General features: G+C 40.1%; 1 protein-coding gene across 2 annotated transcripts in view; it reads right to left on the bottom strand.

The window, feature by feature from the left end:
• KIFBP (kinesin family binding protein) overlaps nucleotides 1-14,179 on the bottom strand; it is a 62,518-nt gene extending 48,339 nt beyond the window's left edge. The window contains exons 1-2 of one of the 2 annotated variants that reach the window (XM_055425583.2): nucleotides 13,658-14,179; nucleotides 7,946-8,044 (exon numbers count right to left, since the gene is read on the bottom strand). In XM_055425583.2, coding sequence (XP_055281558.2) covers nucleotides 7,946-8,044; nucleotides 13,658-14,179 — 621 coding nt within the window. The remainder of the gene's footprint in view (nucleotides 1-7,945; nucleotides 8,045-13,657) is intronic. The other variant, XM_088841932.1, reaches the window with a different exon arrangement.
• Between the last annotated feature and the right edge of the window lie 4,427 nt (nucleotides 14,180-18,606).

The raw sequence follows: 18,606 nt of genomic DNA, 5'->3' as shown, positions 1-18,606 counted from the left end.
TGGAGGAGCCTGGTAGGCTACAGTCCATGGGGTCGCAATGAGTCAGACACGACTGAGCGACTTCACTTTCTTTCTTTCTATAGTTCCTTTTGGAGAAGGAAATGGCAACCCACTTCAGTGTTCTTGCCTGAAGAGTGCCATGGCCAGAGGGGCCTGGTAGGCTACAGTATATAGGGTTGCAAAGAGTCAGACATGACTAAGCAACTAACAAACTAACACACACACAGACACAAGCAAGCGAAAAGAAATAAACACAGGGCACACTTTCAAAAAAACAATTTTAACAGAGAAATCCAACTCAGTGTTTAAAAACAAAAAAAAAAAGCACCCAGAAACAGGCACAATATGATGAATTATTCAGTTCAGTTCAGTCGCTCAGTCGTATCCAACTCTTTGTGACCCCATGAATCACAGCACGCCAGGCCTCCCTGTCCATCACCAGCTCCCGGAGTTCACTCAAACTCATGTCCATCGAGTCGGTGATGCCATCCAGCCATCTCATTCTCTGTCGTCCCCTTCTTCTCCCGCCCTCAATCCCTCCCAGCATCAGACTCTTTTCCATTGAGTCAACTCGTCGCATGAGGGGGCCAAAGTATTGGAGTTTCAGCTTTAGCATCAGTCTTTCCAATGAACACCCAGGATTTTTGATCGCCTTTAGAATGGACTGGTTGGATCTCCTTGCAGTCCAAGGGACTCTCAAGAGTCTTCTCCAGCACCACAGTTCAAAAGCATCAATTCTTCGGCGCTCAACTTTCTTCACAGTCCAACTCTCACATCCATACATGACCACGGGAAAAACCATAGCCTTGACTAGACGGACCTTTGTTGGCAAAGTAATGTCTCTGCTTTTTAATATACTATCTAGGTTGGTCATAACTTTCCTTCCAAGGAGTAAGCGTCTTTTAATTTCATGGCTGCAATCAGCATCTGCAGTGATTTTGGAGCCCAAAAAAACAAAGTCTGACACTGTTTCCACTGTTTCCCCATCTATTTGCCATGAAGTGATGGGACCAGATGCCATGATCTTCGTTTTCTGAATGTTGAGCTTCAAGCCAACCTTTTCACTCTCCTCTTTCACTTTCACGAATTATTCAGTTCAGTTCAGTTCAGTCGCTCAGTCGTGTCCGACTCTCCACGACCCCATGAATCACAGCACGCCAGGCCTCCCTATCCATCACCAACTCCCGGAGTACACTCAAACTCATGTCCACAGAGTCGGTGATGCCATCCAGCCATCTCATTCTCCGTCATCCCCTTCTCCTCCCGCCCCTCCTCTATTGTAAATAGAGACTACAGCACTATTTACAATAGCCAAGTCATGGAGGCCACTGAAATGCCCACAGACAGAGGTGTGGACAAAGAACTGACATACACACAGAACCAAAGATAACTCAGCCATGGAGAAACATACAAAATGATGCTATCTGCAATAACCTGTGGACTTGTACATAATTTTAGTAAGTGAAGTAATTCTGAGAAAGACAGATATGATATTACTCGTAGGTGGAATAGGTTAAAAAAAATTGACACGAATGCACTAATTTGTAAAAGCAAAACAGACATTCAAACTTCAAAAACAAACAGTTACCAAGAAGAAAGGTGGTGGATAGGATATATTTTGAGGTTTGGATTAACCTATACACACTAATCCATATGAAACAGAGAGTCAACAAAGGTTTACTACATAGCAAGAGGTGTGTACTAAGCAGTCTTTAATCATTTGTATGTGAAACGAAATGGAAGATGAATACATAAACGTGTATTTAACTGAAGAAGACTCTAGAAACCTAGAACAAATACCACGTTATAAATCAAGTTTACATCACTAAAAAATATATATTAAAGTTAAAAAAAAAAACAGGGAGTTTTGAGACACAAACTTTTGGGTGTTTATTCTGGCACAGTTCAGTTCAGTCGCTCAGTCGTGTCCAACTCTCCGCGACCCCATGAAGTGATGGGACCAGATGCCATGATCTTTGTTTTCTGAATGTTGAGCTTCCAGCCAACCTTTTCACTCTCCTCTTTCACTTTCATCAAGAGGCTTTTGAGTTCCTCTTCACTTTCTGGCACATTTCACTCTAATTTACAACCCGGGAAAAGGAATTCCCCTAAGGCTCTAGTCACTGCAATAGAAGAGCTGGGTGTGAAGAAATTCAGCTACCCTGTGGCCATTTCCCAAAACAGCAACCTGAAAATCTACTGTACAGCACAGGGAACTCTACTGAATACTCTGTAATGGCCTAAATGGGAAAGAATCTAAAAACATGTGGATATATGTATATGCATAACTGATTTACTTTGCTGTATACCTGAAACCAACACAACATGTAAATATACTATACTCCAATAAAATTTTTTAATTCTGTGTTATATATCTGAAAGTTCCTAAGAGAGTAGATCTTAAAATTCTCATCACAAGAATTCTAAAAGTGTGTGGTGATGAATACTAATCAGGCTTACTATGATGATTTCATAATATATACATATATTGAATCATTATGTTGTACACCTTCAACTAATGTTATACATCAATAACTCAAAAAACGTTAACATAAAATGCAACAAATTAGCAAGAAAACAGAAAAATTGAGTAAGTGTAAAAAGTATGCACACTTTCAAAAGAGAAAATACAAAAATGAAAATAATATTTTTAAACTATCATTTTAACCAAGGAAATTCAAGTTAAAATGAGACATTTTGCCTATATTAGCAAAGAATGTTTTTACATCTATATAAGGAAAATGTGTGAAGTAGATCAGAACTCTCATATACCAGTGGTGTAAGAATACATCGGGAGACTTTTTGTAGCAATTTTATAATGACTGACATGCTTATAAAATGGTCATCTTCCAAATACTGTATAGCATCATTGATATGTGGAACCTTAAAAAAAAAAAAAAGAGTAAACTCCAAGAAACAGAATAGAATGGTGGCTGCCAGGGGCTGAGGTGATGGGAGAAATGGGGAAATGCTTGGCAAAGGGTACAAACTTCGAGTTATAAGAAAGTTCTGGGGATCTAATATACAGCATGTTGACCATAGTTGTTAATACTGTACTGTATACTCGAAAGTTGCTAAGATGGTAAACCTTAAATATTCTCACCACAAAAACAAATAAAAAGAAAGGTAACTTTATGAGAAGATGGAGATGTCAATCAACCCTGTTATGGTAATCATTTTCAATATATCTGTGAATCAAATCATCACACTGTGCATCTTAAACTTACACAAATTATATGCCAATTGTATCTCAAACCTGGAAATAAATCAATGAATGAATGTTTAAAAAATTCCTCTGCAGGACCTCCCCTGGTGGTCCAGTGGTTAAGAATCTGCCTTTCAATGCAGGGGATGCAGGTTCGATCCCTGGTCAGGGAACTAAGATCCCACGTAACATGGGACCACAATACTAGCCATAGCTAAAGAAGCCCCCGTACACTGCAACAAAGAGCCCACACACTGCAGCAAAGATCCAGTGTAGCCAAAAGAAAAAAAACTGAAACGTATGGTAATGTCCAAAATCAGTAGTGATAAAATAAAATTAAAAAAAAAACTTCTGACTTATAAAATTGTGTCTCTTCAACCACCACCACCCAAAACCTGCTAATAAATAACTCTTCACAACTACAGAATGCATTTTCTTTTTTATTATTCTATATTTAAGCAATTTTATGGAGAAAAAGAATCCCTTTATCTTAATACAATAACTAATGTACCACCTTGGAAAGCAGCGTGACAAAGAACAAGAGTTTGGGATCAGAAAAACCACACTTAAATTCTGACTGTGTCACACAGTATATGCTAATCTCACTGAATCACAAATTCCTTACTTATAAATGGGAATAATAGTATTTCTTTCATAGTGTTGTTACGAGAATAAAAGGTAGCCTGCTTAAGCACTCAATAAATATTAGTCTTTATTAGTTGCATCTTCTAAAACTAAAACATTCGTTTTATTAGTTATATCATCTAGTTCATCTTTACAGGGCCTTACAAGAAAAAAAATGTTAATATAGTTGTAATCACGGTGTACATGTTAAACACATCTTCCATATACTGATGACCCAAATACTTCTATCATTTTAATGGTTACATTATATTGCCTTGCTAAGAGAGTACCATAATTTATTTAACCATTCTGCAATCACTGGATGTATACAGCATTTTTACAGTGACTCTGCATTAACTACTTTATTATCTGCTTTCCTGTTTTCTATCTTCAAATTCAATGATTCCTCACTTTGTTTAGATCTCCCCATTATCTAGAACTATATTTTGTATGCACAGATTTTAAAAAATGGCATTCTAACTTGCCACTATTAGGTCAATAATTTATGAAATATTTTATTCAAAATTATTAATTACTGATTGATACCAAACAAGCAGAAAACCATATAAGCAATGAAACTTCTCCAACTAAACACTAGCTTATACATTTTTAAACTGAAACTCTCCATTAAATTCATTCAAGCATTCACACAGTAGTAACACTATTCCTTTTTTGGTTGATCTGGATAAACAAGGTAAAATATCACTCACTGGTTATCAAGAAATAGATATTGTTTTAGATGCTGCAGTGAATACAATAGCAAAAATTTCCTTGTCATCCTGGAGCATACATTCTGGTACTGAAGATGGGTGATAAATAAAATATTAAAATGAATAATATGTTAGTGACAAGTGCAAAGCAAAAAAATCAGGGGCAGGGTAGGAAGTGTTAGAAGAGGGTTGGTTTGCAATGTGAGGTGAGTAGCCAGGGAGTCCTCATTGGATGGGAGACATGTGAGTCAAGATCCGAAGAAAGTGAGCAGCGACCCAGACAGATATCTAGGGGAAGAGCAGTATTAGCAGAGGAAACAGAGAAGTGCAGGGGTCCTGAGTTGGGAGCTTATCTGGTGCGTTTCAGGAACAGCAAGGCCCGTGTAGCTAGAACAGAATGAGCCAGCGGAGAACAGTTGATGAAATCAGAGAAGTAACTGTAGCCAGATCAGATAATGAACTTGTAAGTTTTCACCGGTCTTCAGTCTAGTGAGTAGGATGGGAAAACCACTGAAAAATCTGAGGAAAGGAGTGATGTGATCTGATGAACAGGGCTGAGAAAAGACTGAAGGGGGTAGAAGAGCAGAAGACGAAAAAGAGGCTACAGCAGGAGATGATGGTGACAGCGGCGGTCTGATTCTAGACATTGCTTTGCCAACAAAGGTCTAGTCAAAGCTATGGCTTTTCCAGTACTCATGTATGGATGTGAGAGTTGGACTATAAAGAAAGCTGAGCACCGAAGAATTGATGCTTTTGAACTGTGGTGTTGCAGAAGACTCTTGAGAGTCCCTTGAACTGTAAGGAGATCCAACCAGTCAATCCTAAAGGAAATCAGTCCTGAATATTCACTGGAAGGACTGATGCTGAAGCTGAAGCTCCGATACTTTGTGGCCACCTGATGCGAAGAACTGACTCATTGGAAAAGACCCTGATGCTGGGAACAACTGAAGGCAGGAGGAGAAGGAAATGACAGAGGATGAGATGGTTTGATCGCATCACTGACTCAATGGACATGAGTCTGAGCAAGCTCCAGGAGTTGGTGATGGACAGAGAAGCCTGGCATGCTGCAGTCCAAGGGGTCACAAAGAGTCGGACACAACTGAGCAACTCAACTGACTAATTCTAGACCTAATTTAAAAGTAAAGCCAAAGGGACTTCCTCAGTGATCCAGTGGCTAAGACTCCATGCTCCCAACGCAGGAGGCTTGGATTAGGTCCCTGGTTGGAGAACTAGATTCGCATGCCACAGCAAAAGATTCCACATACCACAACGAAGATCTAAGATCCCAAGTGCTGCAACTAAGACCCAGCACAGCCAAATAAATAAATAAATATTAAGAAATAAAAGTACAGCCAAAAGAATCTGCTGAGACTGTGAGCAGGAGAGAAGTCTCCAAGGTTTCAGGCCTCAACAATCCATGAAAGAAACTGGTGTTCATAGCAAGCAAGGTAGGAAAGGGAAGGTATCAGAAGCTCAATGTTAGACAGTAGTTTTTGAGGTACTTACCTACCTCATAAAAAGTGCAGGTGTCAAATCAGCAGTTGGACAGACAAGTTTGGAATTAGAGAGGTACAGACTGGGGGTATAATTTGGGAGTCATCAGTATAGAGATGGTATTTAGAACAAAGAAGTGAATGCAGGTGGAAAGAGACACCCAAACACACTGAACTCTGGGTACCCCACTGTTTAGAGGTTGGGGATATAGAATTGAAGCAACAAGAACTGAGAAGAAGGAAAAACAAACATGTGGAAGCTAAATAAAAGAAGTAGTCGGACTTCCCTGGTGTTCCAGTGGTTAAGAATCTGCCTGTCAATGCAGAAGACGTAGGTTCAATCCCTGGTCTGGGAAGATGCTGCACAGCAACGGAGCCTGTGTGCCACAACTGCTAAGCTCACACCCTGGAGCCCACACTCTGCAACAGCAGAAGCCATCGCAGTGAGAAGCTATGCACTGCAACGAGAGAAAGCCTTCGTGCAGCAATGAAGACTCAGCCCCAGCGCAGCCAAAAACAAATAAAAATACAACTTGGTATAAAAGAAGTATGTCAAGGAAGAGAGACTACTCAACTGAGCCAGAGGCCAGACTGAATAACTATGCCAAATGCTCAAATAAGATGAAGACTAAGAATTTACTACTGAATTTAGCAATATATGAATCACTAGTGAAACTAATAAAACATTGATTCTTAATTTTGAGTTTGAAAAACCTCAAAATACCTGGTTATTTCAAAAACTGCTACACAAAGCCTCAGAACAAAATTAACTAAGTCCATTTTAATTTCAGAAGACTGCCAATATTTTCTGTAATAGATTTCATCTTTAGAGCAGTGTTAGGTTTCACTTTCACTTTTCACTTTCATGCATCGGAGAAGGAAATGGCAACCCACTCCAGTGTTCTTGCCTAGAGAATCCCAGGGATGGGGGAGCCTGGTGGGCTGCCATCTATGGGGTCGCACAGAGTCGGACACGACTGAAGCGACTTAGCAGCAGCAGGTTCACAGCAAAGCTGAGTAGAAGGTACAGAGATTCCTATTGACCTCCCTGCCCCCAAACATGCACGGCCTTCTTCAGAAAGCCAAGAGGCACGTAGAATTTATTAAGGAAATGAATGGCAACACGGTGGCTTTACAAAGTTCACCCCGTAGGCCCGCGAGCCTCTAGAGCAACAGTTTTCACCCGGGGCTCTCAGGAGCCCCAGAACTAGCTCTGCAGCGCCTCCTGTGCTGCCACAGCAGGGAGGGAAGGCGGCATCTGGTGGACTGGACTCAGGGTTCTTCCAACCTGTTTAACCAGAGTAGCTCTATCAATTTTTACATATTGTATTTCAGAAGGGTTTTACAATTCAAAAAAATAAAGTTATTGAAAATCACTGCCCTGAAGCAGTGCGTCTCAAAGTGCAGTAGCCAAACCAGCAGCAGCAGTAGCACCTGGTTAAAAAGGTCCCAACCAAGACCTACTCACTCAGTCTGGGGGTGAGCACTGTATTTTAACAAGTTCTCCAGGTGATTCTGATACAGGCTGAAACTTGAGAACGAGCGCCTCCAAAATTTCAGATATTTTGCTTAAGTATTGATAGCTGTTTGCTTTCCTTTAAGCACTGCTATCCTCAGTAGAAATCAAAATAGAAATTTTGCAAGTATCAGTATTTCAGGATATTAGAATAATATTTCTTACACAGTTATATTTGGATTAAGACTTTATCCAAGGATTATTTTCAAGAATGCTAAAGTCTCTAATAAAAAATATTAAATGATTTTAGCTATTAGGTGACCATATAGACAGTTGTATAAAGACAACCCAAAGCACACTGAAAAGTCATATTGTAATATTATGAATGAGGAATTCTTAACATCAATTCTTAACTAGTTTCAATCAAAGATTAAAATTTATCTGACATGCAACATACCTCTTTCATATACTGATTATATAGAGCTTCTGATGATTCTAGATAAGCTTGTGCAGTTTCAATTTCTTCTCTTTCAGACCACAAGATACCCAGGTTATTCTGGAAAATAAAAAGAAAAAAAATGACAATATAAATCATCCGATAAAGTAGGTTTCATAGTTTCAAAGTCAATGCTTTGTACTAGTGTTTGATTAACAATGAATTAATTATTCATAATACTATTGTCCTTATGTCACAGGAGGAAGGAAGAAGAGGAAGAGAAGTTCCTCAGTTGTGTCCGACTCTTTGCGACCCCATGGACTGTAGCCTATCTGGCTTCTACGTCCATGGGATTTTCCAGCAAGAGTACTAGAGTGGGTTGCCATTTCCTTCTCCAGGGGATCTTCCTGACCCAGGGATCGAACCCAGGTCTCCTGCATTGGCAGACAAATGCTTTGCCATCTGAGCCACCAGGGAAGAACAGAAGGCAGTCACTAAATTGGGTTCCCCAATGATTCCTGCCTTCTGGTGTTCATGCCCTTGTACAATCTCTTCCCTTTTAGTCTGGGCTAGATTTAGTGACTTGCTTCTAACAAACAGAACATGGCAACAGTGATGGATGGTCCCCTCCAACATCAAGTTACAAAACATTGTAGTTCCATTTTGGGTGCTCCCTCTTGCTGTTCTCTCTGAGGGAAGTCAAATGCCATATTTTGAGCCACGTTATGGTGTCAAGGAACTAAGGGAAGTCAACAGTCAGGGCCTCAGACCAACAGCCTGGATGAATCCTGCCAACAACCACACAAGTGAGCTTGGATTCTCTAGCTGAACCTTCCAGTGCAGCCCCAGCAGACCAATAATCTGATGACAGACCTTAAGCTAGAGGCAAGCCAGCCTGGACTCCTATTATTTCAGTAATTGAGTTTCAAGCAGCTGAATTTGGGGGTATAGTGTTACATTTTAAAAACTAACTCAGTTTCCCCCAAGCTACCCAACTCTTTTATCATAGGGCAAATCAGGCCTGTGCTGAAGACTAGCTCCTGCTTAGACAATGAGATTAGTCAGCCTCCCAACCCTCAGGACAGTCTTTCAGGCAGAGGGATTCTTCTGAGGCTGGGCTTCTACCATCTTTTGCTTACTTCCCCAGGGAAGGGAACAGGATAAGGAAACAATGTTTTTAAAACAAATTCTTAACCTTGGCCCAAGAACCCACAAGTTACCCAGGAAGAGAATTCAGAGTCTATGAATGTGGATGAGGAAACATTTCAAAGTCATTTTCACTATATCCTCTTAAAATTTAGCATTTTTTTTTTTACAGTTATGAAGGCAGGAAACAAAATGTAACAGTGTTACAGTACCTGGGATTTTGTGGTCTATAGAAGTGAAAAAAATCTTTGTATTTTAGTTCATAGATATCTTAAACCATCATCAATATTCAATAATTCTTTAAAATTATATTTAAAAATAGATGTTATTTAAAGGACTCATAAGAAACCTTATATATCACTATATCATACATTTGTTTTAAAAAATATTTTGATAACTTCAATATTAACTGGTTTCCTTTGCAACCCTCTACATTTTATCCATTTAATATCATTATTCTGTTTCATGAAATACAGGCTTCAGTAGAGTGCAAAAGGGGCATGTGGCAGACACAAAAAAATGTTTCGAAATTCTACAGTTTAAAGGTAATACGATCGCTGACCCAGAACACAGACCTCTGTTCCCAAGGCTTTACACAGTATACCTATTCTATAGTTTTTTAGGGTTTTTTTAAGTGACTTGATCAGTTCTCAGTGTCTAGAGCTGCAGGTAGGTTATAGTGATAAATTACTGAGATTGGGCAATTCTCTCCTCTATATTTCTTTGCAGTACCCTGGGGAAGCTTAAAGACTCAGTACTAATTCAATGATTATTCTGCCCATCCAGTCTCAAAATAATATAATCTCCCTTAAAACTCATTTCTTGAATTTAGAAGTGAATCCACAAGTCACCTTTTCTCACTCCCTAGGTCAATTCATTTTTCGTCTGAGACACTCCATTTGGCCATGACACCAGTAAGCCCAAACCCAGCAGACTGCACCTAACTAGAAAAGTACCTACTACCAGGAACTGGTAAGCCACATTTACTCTATTTAGATGGGATGGTGACAAATTCAGGCTGCTAGATCCAGGGTAGGCTCTGCCACAGAAAGCACCAACTCTGGTGTGTGATAAATCTGAAACCAAGTAGAGACCTAGAGTGTATCTAGAAATGACACAGGTTTTTCTTCTGAACCATAATTTACTGAGGTCCTTAAGTTAACGACCATACAAGGGATCTAAAACTGACCTGACTTTTCAAAATAGTGTTAATGTTTTGTTTCAGTGTTTCCTCCACAGAGGTAACTTTTTTTGATGTGCTAATTATTTTTATAATTTAAATCCTATAATACATCAGAAAGTACTGTATCACTCACAGAGCATCACCATGTTCTTGCCCGTGGGATAACAGAATAGGTAAGGGGAAAAACTGAATCAAAAACAGCTAAAAAAGTACAACTAGTGAATCCTACCAAACACGTAAGGAAAAAATAATACCAAGTCTACAGAGATTCATCCAGAAAAACAAAGAGGAAAGAATAGTTTCTCTATACCAGAGACATAACAAGAAACTACAGACTGATATCCTTCATGAACAAAAATACAAAAACTACTAACAAAATTTTAGCAAATTCCGTCCAACAATACATAAAAAGGGTAATATCTGACCCAAGTTTGGCTTGCAAAAACTCCAAGTGGAGTTTATCACAGGAAAGAAAGGTTGACTTAACATTAGAAAAATCAATCAATGTAATTCACCATATTAACAGACAAAAGAAAAAAGAAGATTATCTCCGATGCAGCAATGAAATGATGATGATGAGTGAAAGAAGTCAGACAAAAGAAGAGTATACACCATATAAGTCCATTATGAAACTCTAGAAAATGTGGGGGAGGAGGGCAAGAAGGGAAAGAGAATATAGGAGTGAGTGAGGGATTACAAATGCACGTGCACAAAGAAACTTTTAGTGGTGATGGATATGATCATTACCGTGACTGCCGTGACTGTTTCATGGGAATACAGTGATGTCGAAATTCATCATATTGTATACTTAGATATGAGCTGTTTACTGTATGTCAGCTGTACCTCAGTAAAGCTGAGGTCCTCCTTATACATATATGTCCTGGCAGTGGGCAGAACAACCTACTAATTTGTCAAGTTAAATTTTGCTCAGCATGATAATGCAAGTGCATATTTCTGACAGCTAACCAGAGAAAAACACATTCTTCCAGAGAAGGTAGAAGGGGGACAGTCTCTCTTGATAACCTAATGTGGGTCCAGGTCCTGTATATCAATAATTTCCCAGGAAGCAGACACCAGATTGGAACAAAGCAGTCAGAATCTCATAAATTCCCATGAACTAATACTTTCAAACTTTTTCTTACACAAACACAAACACACAGGTAGTCTTCTAACAAAATGGAATCACTCTACATAATTCCAAGCATGCCTCAGAGTCTTCTCTCTCCTCTTAGTATTAACATTTTGGTGAACAAACATAAATCATTTCTAAAGGTTGCATACTGCTCTTCTATATGAATGTACAAGTACTTATTTAACTATAGAGCTACTCACTCATGTTTATTTTATTCTTTAGTTTTTTAAATTAACAATGCTATGACAAACATCCATGTTAAACAGACCTTTGCATACCTGTCTCAATATTGTTTTAGAATACTGATGGGAAATTTTTAAGTCAAAGTCTTGACTCAGATACCTACTGATCTCCAGAAAGTTCTATGGATTTATATTTCCACCAACAATTATGCTAATGGACAGTATCCATCTCCTCATAGTTTCTCCAACAATGAATGCAATCAATATCTTTGATAATCTCTGCCAATGTGATACAATTATCCTATCCCATCCTTTCAGTTTGCTTTATTATTAGTAAAGTCAAATCTCTCATCAAAGCAAATATTAAATGTAATAAAAGGGCCCTGTAATAAACAGATCAGCTGAGCAGTAGACTTCAGAAGCAGACTAGCATAAGCCGAATCTAAATAATCTTGCCACTGAGGAACATGGTATATCATTCCTTTTAAGATTATTAGTTCTATCATCCCACCCTTTGTAAATGCAATTTCTAAAAATAACACTTTTAACAAATTATTGCTTATATACAGAATACTACTGAGATTATATATTTACCATATAACCTGGTTTTGTTTTGTTAAGCTCCTGTTTTATCAAACAGTTCTAAGACTTTTATAGTTGATGACTTTAGGTTTTTTAGGTATACATAAATCACATTAAAAAAAATGATTTTTATTTTAAAAGATTCATACTGTTTTTTGCTTTCTATATTATTGCAATGGCCAGAACTTCTAATCAAGATTTTGTTCCTGGTTTTAGTAAAAATATCTCTAATAATTCACCCTTCAGAAAAAGCTGGCTGTTCAAAATACTGTAAATCATTGAATATAAGATGTTACAATTTTTAAGACACGTTTTATGTATCAAAAAGAAAATACTGCCAAGTAAATTTTGACATAAAATCGATCAGCTGTAAGATGGATCCTGATTTCAGAGATATTAATATATTTAAGAACACGTACATTAAAAGTCACAAAAGTACAATAAATACTGGAGATCTATATTACATTAAGGAAGGTTTCTATTTTTGAGATACCGAAGGAAGTTTTTAAATGTTCATTAAGATCTTAGGAAGCCAAATGGTTGAAGAAAATTTCAAATAATTGAGATTTTGTTTGAATTCAACATCTTATGGATTTCATTAGATCGTTCATCCACTCAACAAACAAATTATTTAGAATGGTCTTTTATGTGCCAGGGACTGAGATTATAAATAATGAGCAAAAGAGATACAGTTTCTGTTATTATGTAGCTTTTAATTTAATTGGGCCATGATAACAGAATATGTCCTATACAATGTCCTTTTTAACTTTGAGACCTACTTACCCTAAGATCAACTGAGGTAAATGTTCCCTGGATCACATATACTAGGAACTGGAACCACTGAATAAGGGTTTGTAAGCTAACTGAGCGACTGAACTGAACTGAAGCTAACTTAAGCAAAGTACATGACACAAAAGTTCATACATATTTATATTCTGAACTGATACGTTCCCAACGAGAATGTCAAATTTATTTCTTAATAAACCAAGCACAATAGAAATACGAAACAATAAGTATTACAAGAAATCAAACGTACTAGGAGGAAGTCAGTTCAGAATACAATGATCCAAAGAAAGTTACTAAAACTATGAAGTTAATCTTGAAATCGGTTTTGAAGAATGGGCAGGAATTCCCTGGGAAGCAAACGAATGACTATGGCAAGACAGACACCTTATTTCAAATTAAGAATGCACTCTGATTATTGTCTACAATTTCCTTGAGACCTGAAATTAAGAAACAAATTACTTTGGGTTTTTATTAATAGAATGAACTGGATTTGCAAAGGTGGAGAGTCAGAAAGAGCACTGACAATACAGGAGGGCCTTGCGTAGCCGATGCGTTGACTACGACTAAGAGAAGCAACGTGACGGAGGAAGCCGCTTCCACAGAGGTTTGCAAACGTGGGAACAAACTGTGCCTGTCACGTTTGCCTTTGGTCTCGGCAAGACTTGAGGCCCCTCTCCACCACTGGCCTCCGGCCAACAGCAGCGCGCCCGGATCTTTCTCACCTGCGCCTGGATGTAGAGGGAGACGCAGTCGTGCGACAGTCGGTACTTGCGCAGTAGCCGCAGGCATTTTACCAGATGCTCCTCCCCCGCCGACAACTCCTCGGTGTCAATGTGGTTCACCCCGAGATGGAACTCAATAACCGCTCGCCTCACTGCCCCCTGGGCGACGGGCCCCTCGGCCTCCACCAATTCAGCCGGCAGCCCCAAGGCGTGTTCCCCCGCGCCCAAGCAATCATCAGCCTGCGGTCGCTCATCCTCGTCCTCAGGAGAGGGTCCCAATAGCGCCTTAACCTCTTCCAGCAGCGCCCGGGCGCTGTATTTCGACTTGTATGGTTCCTTCTCCGGGTTTTTATGCAGTTCCACCCGTGATAAGGCCAGCGCAGTCTGGAATTTCTCACGAATCTCGGCCCACAGAGCATCCGCCATAGCGGCCTGGTCAGCCTCGGTTTCAATTGGGACTCCCGCCTTCCTCCTGTTTTGCGACGCTTCACTTACGGCCTCGACAGCCATGCGCCTGCGCATTGCGGAACGCTAGCCAATGACGTACACCCGGGGAACCGCAGTATGCTTGCCAGTGACCAATAGGCAGGCGTAGTCGTCACCACAACAACCGTTGTCATGGAAAGGAAGCAGTCGGAAGGCTTCACCACTTCCAGCCCAGCCCCGCCCTCTGCGGTGGGGAGTCTCTCTTGCTTACCTGGTAATACCGATTGACTAAAGGCAACCCACTCCAGTGTTCTTGCCTGAAGAATCCCAGGGACCGGGGAGCCTGGTGGGCTTCCGTCTGTGGGGTCGCACAGAATCGGACACGACTGAAGTGACTTAGCAGCAGCAGCAGCAACAGATCACAAGGAAATGTTGTTTACAAACAAAGCTAGGTAACTACTCTTGTTGTTATAAGCTAAAAGGCAGAAACGTTTTGACATTAGCATATAACCCAGCCCATCAGTGGATAAAAATGTAACAAGGATCCGTGTATTGTTATTAATGTACAGCCTCTATGAATGTAAAAATCCCTGAGTGATTGACAAATATTTTCATTTCAACCCTGAAATACAGGTTGTAGGGCTATGTACAACTTCTCAAAGTAATACGGGAGTTAAGTCCCAGAGCTGTGACAAGACAACTCAAGCCAGGCTTTTCCGATTACATGAACTGAACTGAACCTTCAAAATTACCAAGTCAAATAGGAGGGGCGGGGGCCTGGCCCCAGAAAGTTTTATCAGTTCAGTTCAGTCGCTCAGTCGTGTCCAACTCTTTAAAACCCCATGGACCACAGCACACCAGGTCTCCCTGTCCATCACCAACTCCCAAAGTTTACCCAAATTCATGTCCATCGAGTCGGTGATGCCATCCAACCATCTCATCCTCTGTCGTCCCCTTCTCCTCCTGCCTTCAATCTTTCCCAGCATCAGGGTCTTTTCAAGTGAGTCAGCTTTCCGCATCAGGTGGCCAAAGTATTCGAGTTTCAGCTTCAACATCAGTCCTTCCAAAGAACATTCAGGACTGATATCCTTTAGGATGGATTGGTTGGATCTCCTTGCAGTAAAAGGGACTTTCAAGAGTCTTCTCCAACACCACAAAAGCATCAATTCTTTAGCGCTCAGCTTTCTTTATAGTCCAACTCTCACATCCATACATGACCACGGGAAAAACCATAGCCTTGACTAGACAGACCTTTGTTTGCAAAGTAATGTCTCTACTTTTTAATATGCTGTCTAGGTTGGTCATAACTTTCCTTCCAAGGAGTAAGCGTCTTTTAATTTCATGGCTGCAATCACCATCTGCAGTGATTTTGGAGCCCAAAAAAATAAAAGTCAGCCACTGTTTTCACTGTTTCCCCATCTATTTGCCATGAAGTGATGGGACCGGATGCCATGATCTTAGTTTTCTGAATGTTGAGCTTTAAGCCAACTTTTTCACTCTCCTCTCTTTCATCAAGAGGCTCTTCAGTTCTTCACTTTCTTCCATAAGGGTGGTGTCATCTGCATATCTGAGGTTATTGAGATTTCTCCCGGCAATCTGGATTCCTGCTTGTGCTTCCTCCAGCCCAGCATTTCTCATGATGTAATCTGCATATAAGTTAAATAAGCAGGGTGACACAGCCTTGATGTACTCCTTTCCCTATCTGGAACCAGTCTGTTATTCCATGTCCAGTTCTAACTGTTGCTTCCTGACCTGCATACAGATTTCTTCATGATCCAGATAATCATGATGGTGTGATAACTTACCTAGAGTCAGATGTCCTGGAATGAGAAGTCAAGTGGATCTTAGGAAGCATCAGTACGAACAAAGCTAGTGGAGGTGATGGAATTCCAGTTGAGCATCCTAAAAGATGATGCTGTGAAAGTGCTGCACTCAATATGCTAGCAAATTTGAAAAACTCAGCAGTGGCCACAGGACTGGAAAAGGTCAGTTTTCATTCCAATTCCAAAGAAAGGCAATGCCAAAGAATGCTCAAACTACCTCACAATTGCACTCATCTCACACAGTAGTAAAGTCATGCTCAAAATTCTCCAAGCCAGGCTTCAACAATACGTGAACTGTGAACTTCCAGATGTTCAAGCTGGATTTAAAAAAGGCAGAGGAAGCAGAGATCAAATTGCCAACATCCACTAGATCATCGAAAAAGCAAGAGAGTTCCAGAAAAACATCTATTTCTGCTTTATTGACTATGCCAAAGCCTTTGACTGTGTGGATCACAATAAACTGGAAAATTCTTCAAGAAATGGGAATACCAGACCACCAGACCTGCCTCCTGAGAAAGTTTTATAAGACCTGGTTATATTCAGTGCTTTGAGATACACAAAGGAGCACTGATTCTGGAAGTTCATAGACACAAAGTTTGAATCTCAGATCTGCTTCAAATTGATTAGCTTCAAATTTTTTAAGCTTCACCTTTCTCAAGCAGAACATAAGTGATAATATTATCTTATCTCTACAGATTCTATCCTTTATAAATGCTGGTGCTTCTCAGGATTCTTTCCTAAGCTCTGTCCTGGGGAGATCTTACAAACTTCCAAGATTTCCATTGCATGGGCTGCTCACTTCCAAAACTTGGTCTCCAGGCCAGATGGCTCTCTGGAGATACAGACTGTAATATTCATCTCCCAAATGGAACAACCACTCCTGGATGTTCAACTGACTCCTATATATCAGTATGTTCAAATTGGAACCCAAGTTTCCTCTTCACATTCCCCTTCCCACCCACACCAAAATGTTCTCCTGTTTTGCATCTCAGAGAGTGACACCACTATACACCAAGCTGATTTCCTGCATTTACTCTCCTTTCTTCTCTCATCCTTAAATGTAAAACTAAGCACTAGCCACCTCCAGTCCACCTTCTATAAAGCTCTTACATTGGTCTACTTTTCATCTCTAGTAGTTCAGACCATCATCTTTTGAATTATTTTAAGAGGTACTCTTGCTGCCACTTTAGCTTCCTACCAGTGCATTTTCCACAACACTGCAAATGACTAATTTGTTCATTTGATAAATATTTTAAATGTCTGTTAATTTGCCAGGCACTGTTCTAGGATCTGAGAATTCACCAACTAAAAAACTTTCTGCCCTAGTACAGGGAACAGTACTAGAAAACTGTACAGTTTCCAGTAAACAGTAAAGAATCCACCTGACAATGCAGGAAACTTAACAGATGCAATTCAATCCCTGGGTTGAGAAGATCCCCTGGAGTAGGAAATGGCAACCCACTCCAGTACTCGTGCCTGGAAAATTCCATGAACAGAGGAGCCTGGTGAGCTACAGTCCATGGGGTTGCAAAGAGTCGGACACAATTGAGCACATGCACACATAGTAATATAAGTTTATTATGGAAACAAAGGTGATAAGGACTGTTAGCCAATGAGGCAAGGCTGATATTTTTAAACATGGTGGTCAGGAAAGACCTTCCTGAAAAGTCGTCATTTGAGTAAAGATCTGAAGGTAAAGGATTGAGCCATGAAGGATATCCCAGACAGACGAACAGTAAATACACAGGCTTTGACACAGAAGACTGTCTGATGTGTTCAAGGAAACTTCTTGGCTGGAGTAGACTGAATGTACAGAGCCATAGAAGATGAAGTCAGAGAAGTGGTGTGGACCTGATTATGCAGCGTTTATAAGGCCACAGAGTGAGTTTGGATACGACTGAGCGACTTCACTTTCACTTTTCACTTTCACACATTGGAGAAGGAAATGGCAACCCACTCCAGTGTTCTTGCCTGGAGAATCCCAGAGAAGGGGGAGCCTGGTGGGCTTCCGTCTATGGGGTCGCACAGAGTCGGACACGACTGAAGTGACTTAGCAGCAGCAGCAGTAGTGAGTTTGGATAGTCTGTGTGAGACGGGATGGTTTTGAAGGAGTAACAAGATATGATTTAACAGGATTATTTAGAAAACAAACTGAAGGGAAAAAGCGGGAAGACTCGTAAGGAAACTACTGTAATCACCATAGTAGGTGCTCCGTATACATCTGTGACTCGGAAAGTGATTCGCACATGGTTAATTTGGTATCTCATTACTGTGAGCCAGATACCTAATCCTCAGAACAACTCTGAGATATTATTATTCCCATTAGCAGATTAGAAATTGAAGTCTAGAGAGATTAATAATTTTTAAAAAGTCACATACAGTAAGTCAGTTTTGCTCAAGAGCCCATACTTTTGATCATTATGCAATACTATCTTGCAACAGGAGCTCAACAAACCACCATGACACTTGGTGCGAACCTCTAAAGACCTTGCAAGAAGCATGCACAGATGAAAACAAAAGGATTTTGATAAATTCTTAGATACACCTGAGAAACACAAAGACGTGGGACTAGGAAACTTGAGATGGGCGAGTTCTGGCTGCCAGGGGAGCAGTCCCTGTGGAAGTTCTCCGGTGAATGGCATAGAGTACAGATCACCAGAACACAGTGACCTGAGATTTAGGCAACGATCACTTCTTGCT

Source organism: Moschus berezovskii, chromosome 12 (genome assembly GCF_049115385.1).
Source record: "Moschus berezovskii isolate FMDL1 chromosome 12, NW_MosBer_1.0, whole genome shotgun sequence".
NCBI classification, from domain to species: domain Eukaryota; kingdom Metazoa; phylum Chordata; class Mammalia; order Artiodactyla; family Moschidae; genus Moschus; species Moschus berezovskii.
This window is presented reverse-complemented; position numbering and strand designations above follow the sequence as displayed.